The sequence below is a fragment of the Gavialis gangeticus genome, unplaced genomic scaffold (assembly GCF_001723915.1).
Source record: "Gavialis gangeticus isolate Ggan-Ray unplaced genomic scaffold, GavGan_comp1, whole genome shotgun sequence".
Lineage (NCBI taxonomy): Eukaryota > Metazoa > Chordata > Crocodylia > Gavialidae > Gavialis > Gavialis gangeticus.
The window spans coordinates 777576-782729 of record NW_017729028.1 but is presented as its reverse complement, the minus strand read 5'-3'; the positions used below and the strand labels follow the sequence as shown (position 1 = coordinate 782729).

The 5154-nt window shown below is 42.1% G+C and overlaps 1 protein-coding gene across 1 annotated transcript in view; it reads right to left on the bottom strand.

The window, feature by feature from the left end:
- Window positions 1-363: 363 nt before the first annotated feature.
- The window catches only part of RNASEH1 (ribonuclease H1), a 17547-nt gene continuing 12756 nt past the window's right edge, over window positions 364-5154 (bottom strand). Inside the window, exons 7-8 of the mRNA XM_019520707.1 lie at window positions 3742-3866; window positions 364-1087 (exon numbers count right to left, since the gene is read on the bottom strand). Coding sequence (XP_019376252.1) covers window positions 986-1087; window positions 3742-3866 — 227 coding nt within the window. The 3' untranslated portion in view covers window positions 364-985. The remainder of the gene's footprint in view (window positions 1088-3741; window positions 3867-5154) is intronic.

Below are 5154 nucleotides of genomic sequence, written 5' to 3'. Positions count from 1 at the left end.
GTTTAGTGCTTCCCCGCAGCTTAGCTTGCCTGAAGCACCACCACAGCTGCCTATGCTAGTGCTCTTGAAAGCCAACACTAAAACACAAATGTGCTAAGTAACCAACAGAACTGAAGACAAAGAACCGTAAGAGACATTAACCCAGAGCACGTGCACCTTTTTCTGAAAATTAGGTGCTGCAAATTGAGGTGCGCGCCCTAAGCAAAGAGCCATGGCCAGCAATTAGGAGATTAGTGGGGCAGCTATCTCATTACTCTCTTCTACTCAACTGCCAGTGACCACTACAGCAGGGATGTGCAAGACGGTGGCTGTTCTGTTAACCTTGCAAGCATGTGCAATTGCGAGTACGACAACAAATTCATATCCTTTCAGTCAGGCACAATTTTATTTCTTCATTCCACCTTCAAAAAGGTACACACCTTATGCAAGAAACAGGCCATTTCTTAAAAGACTATTCAAACTATCTGAATCCTAGACTAGGGCCTGCAATAGCATTATTTTCTGCACTGTTTCATGCAGAAGTATTTAATGCACACGTATAAAAATGGTTAGGTTTCAGTTTATTTCTGTTCTCTTGGTGAAGGCGAAAAAAATAAACATGACCAGAACTACTGCAATATTTATGAAACAATAACAACTCCAATATGTAGTAAAACCTAAAGTATAAACTCAGCTCTTATGGAACAGGCGACTTCAAAAGCAGCACTGTGACAAAAAGAGGATGCAAACTCAGCACTGGTCATCCTATTTCCACAACATCTGAAACTTAAACTGTGAAATAATATCTACAAGTAAAAACGAGTGTGTCACTTCAGTCCATTACAATACTGATTTTTTTCAACGAGATAGTATATGCACATGTAGAATTACAGTCCTATATGATCTAAATAAATTTCAACATTGAAACAATTCCAGCAGGTGCTGCTGTTATACTGAAATAGTAATCAGTAGTTTTAGGACCAGTCTCTCATTAGCAGAATCAAATTTAGTCACTAGCCGGTTCAGAGTTTTGTTTTCTAGCACCTTCTTTTGCCAGTCTATCAGCTGCTTCATTCCCTGTAAAGCCAGCATGACCAGGAATATGCATCTGTTGAGATAAAAGCATGAGAACATTACTGAACCCCCAACAAAAGCCAAGCAAGCAAAAACCATACAGCTGGTCTGATAAGAAACCAGTGTTCCTGGAACAGCACAGGATTTACAAGCATTTTACTCAAGGTCACCAATTTAAATTTGCCAAATGCAGCATTTTCAGGGTTAGCTCTTACCCAAGTGTTTTATGAGCCCAGAATTTAACTGTCCCATTTGCAAACTAGTGCAGGACACTTCTTAGTTGACCTGGTTCCTTTAAATGTGAACCACTTCACACATCTTATTTTCTAGTACACGGCCTCCAGACAATATAGAAGGGAGTCTTTATCAAGTTAGGAGTCCCACCCTGGGGAGTCTAGATCAGTGGTCTCCAACCGTTTTGGGTAGGAGATCACTTTTTTAAAATTAAAAAAGCAACCCAAGATCTACCATGTGCCACCACAACCCTGCCCCCAACCCCAGGTCAGTCTGTGGGGAGGCAGACAGATTGAGGTAGAGAGAGAAAAAAAATAAATAATTTGGGGATGTGCCCCCAGCAGGCAAGTCTGTGGGGGAAGGGGAGGCAGACTGAGCCCCAGCGGTGAAGCAGGGAGCGGGGCCCTAGCCAAGCCAGATGGTGGGACAAGTGGAGGCCCAGGCTTCTGCTTGTCCCCCACTCCCCCCAGCCCCTGCCTGTGCTCTGCTCCCTCCCTCACTGCTGGGGCCTCAATCTGTGTGCCCCGCACCATGGAGGGGGAAGTGGGGAAGAGGTAGGCTCTTTCCTGCCAAGGCAGGGATGGAGCTGCAAGCATTTTGGGGGGCGGGCGCAGGTGGCGGCTCCCAGATCTGCACATGGGGTGGTGGGGCAGGCTGGAGCCAGGGCAGCACCAGGCTCTTCCTGGCAGGGGTGTTGGGCGGTGCTGGGCTCAGGTTGGGTGGCAGCAGTGACACCGGGAGTGGGGTTATGGTGGGAGTGGGGCAATGTGGCCTGACCCGCCCCCACCAGGAACAGCCTGGCGTAGCCTCCCAGACCCAGCCCACAGCAGCAGCCTCACCTCCCCCCACACAGATCCTGGGCACATGGCCCCCGAACCCTTTGTGGGGAGGGGGGGCCCGCACAAGGCTCTTCCTGGTTGGGGTGGGGATGCATTGTGCTTGAGGTAGGCAGTGCCATACAGCATTGGGAGGGGTTTGGGGGGGGCTACAGCAAAAACTTTTGGGTGCTGCAGTTGCCCTCCACAGTCTCTTATTCCCAGTGCCACCTCCTATCCCAAGCGCAACACAGCTCAACACCCCTGCCAGGAAGAGCCCGACACCACCTAGGACCCAGCCCACCCCACCCTGTGCTCAGCATCAGATCAACTGGTTCATGACCACTTGTCTAGATGCGCTGCCTCCAAATGGAGGTACTGTGGCCTTTGGAGATCTGTGAGTTGGATGCATCCTGGCAGACTGTCCCATGAGGCAACAGATTTACTATTTAATTTAATGTTTGTTGCCGAATTCAAAAGCCTTTATTTAATATTTTTTAGTACTTCTACTGTGCACATCTTAGAAATAACTGGCTTGTCACTGACTGGATTTTGTATTTAGTTGCCTATTCTAACTGCATGCTGTAGCTTCAAAGAAAGCTTAATTCATTCAATTTTAAGAAAGCCTCAAACTTTTCTATTTAAATAGAGAAACCAGAATACAAAAGTTTTTCCAAAAGGAACCTCCTCCATGAAAGTCTCCTCTACACCCACTGAACCTTTTCTGTTAATTTAATTATGTGTTTGCCTGGATTCAAGAATTTAATAACCATAAAAGCAATGGTACAGAGCTTTAATTCTAGATTCTCTCTCTCTGAAGGAGACATTTCTGTTACTGGCAAATTTAGAACAATTAAAATCTCACTTATGGAGAAAAATGAGGTGAGATTTTTTTTTGTCAAATTAGATCTAGCACCACCAATAAAATTAGAGGCAACAGGACATCTATTTAAAAGGGAATATCAATAAAGCTCCTCAACAAGAAGTCCTCTCTCACCTCAAGGTTGAAGACAGTTCTTAAAAATAATCACTTACATTGTTTAAAGACAAGGATATTCATGTTTTCAGTTTTCTTGGAAAACCTCACCCAAACTGTCTAATTCTAGGTTTCATATGTTTAAATCCTACCAAGTTAGGGTACTTCAGGTTTTTTTCTCTGCATCAGCAAAACTTTCGCAGTCTAATCACCTTGACCTGTTAATATACACTGACTTAAGAACGAGGATTTTTTAGAGTCCAAGTTCATTCTCAGTAATAAGTGATGATTATTCTTATCATAACATTTTGGATTCCAGCCTTATGACCATCCCTTATGAAATCAGTGCAGTATTTTAGCTTAAACTGAATCTTTGTCCTCCTTTTCCTGGAAATGCCACCAAGATTTACTAGTTTGTACCTTTATAGAAAAGATAATTTTAAAAAAAACCAAAGACCTGGTGGTCAATAAGTATGTTTTAGCATTTGACAGATTACAATATTTTTTAACTTAGTAACAAAATAATCACTTATTATTTTAGAAGGAACAGGCACTGTGGATATGTAGCAATTAGCTTTTACTAATTATTTTCACAAATTGGAGCACAGTGAGAAAACACTTTAATGGTGACAGAATACACAGAACTAATTTGCAGTTACTCACCCACTTTATGTCCATGTCTTCTGTAAGTTTGTCAAGTCTTTCAAAGTCCTCTTTGTTTATTACACATTTCCCTGTACTTGTTCTCCAGCCATTACTTTTCCAGGTGTCAACCCAACTTGTCACACCTATGGAAAAAAAATTACATCTCATGATAGGATTGAAACTATAGCGCCATTATTTTAAGCAATAACCTAGCTAAATATTTTTAAAACTATCCCGCATGAACCAAGGTAATGTGCATTACTACACAGAAAAATAAAAAATCTGTGCCAATGGCTGCTAGAATCACTACTCTGTACCATGCTTAGCATTTATACTAAATCCACTGGCCTTTCTGCCATCCCCTCCAGACTGACCCTACTGCCAACTTTTTTTTTGCCAAAGGATCAAGCTCTAGATTCCTGCAGATATGTATTGTGCAAAAGCTTCACGCAAAGTGCTTGACAGTAATCTGAAATAGGATCGGATTCTCCAGTCTTTCGGAGTTCTTTTTCCAGAATTGTATTACTCTGTCAAGTATTCCTACACCTGGATATACACAAAATTTCCTCTCGACTAGTATTGATGCCCACTTTTCTGCAGTATCAGTGGGCAAGTTGCAATGTACTTGAGTGCTAGTTTACCAAGTGAAAATGTAGTCAGCTGAAATGAAGGGATCTGTTTGCAAATGTATACTGTGTAGCTCCAACTTCATCTTTACTAACTTTTATTCGAGGGAGAGAAAAAGGGCTGGCACAGAGGGTTGTTTGTTCACATTAACACAGAGAATGCCATATAATAGGACAATATACATCCAGGGTAACTAGAAGGGTTACAAAAACATAGATGTTGCAGAGAAAGTAACACAGTTTTAAGTGAGACAGATAAAAGGTATCCCACCCTTGGTCAAAAGACCTTCTACATTTAAAGAGATTCCACTGGCCAGATCAGTTCACGTTAGCAAGACAGGACAAATTTATTCCTGGCACTGTAAACAAGTTACTGAGAACATACTCCAGGAAGCTGGACCAACACTATAAGCCTCAGATATTATTAGAAGCCTCTCTTCATTACATTTTCTATGAATTCAGAGGACCTATTCAAAAGAATGATTTTTTCAAGGTGTGGGGCCACTGCAATTTATCCAGGCAGTCCATACATGAAAACATTAACAATTTACTGCTAAATAAACTAACAGGAACATAAAGTACTAACTAGTGAAGTCACAATGTTTGCTTTCATAACAACTACTGCCACATCTACTACAAAACCAGTACTTTTGTCACCAGACACAGCTGCTTCTTCCTCCTCTCAAAAGCAAATATGCCCAATTTGAAGGTAGCATGGCAGAAGAAAACAAACAAACAAACAAACAAAACAAACATACTGCCAAATTAACTTTCAAATTCTGCCACAAGCAATTCTACTTCTTGG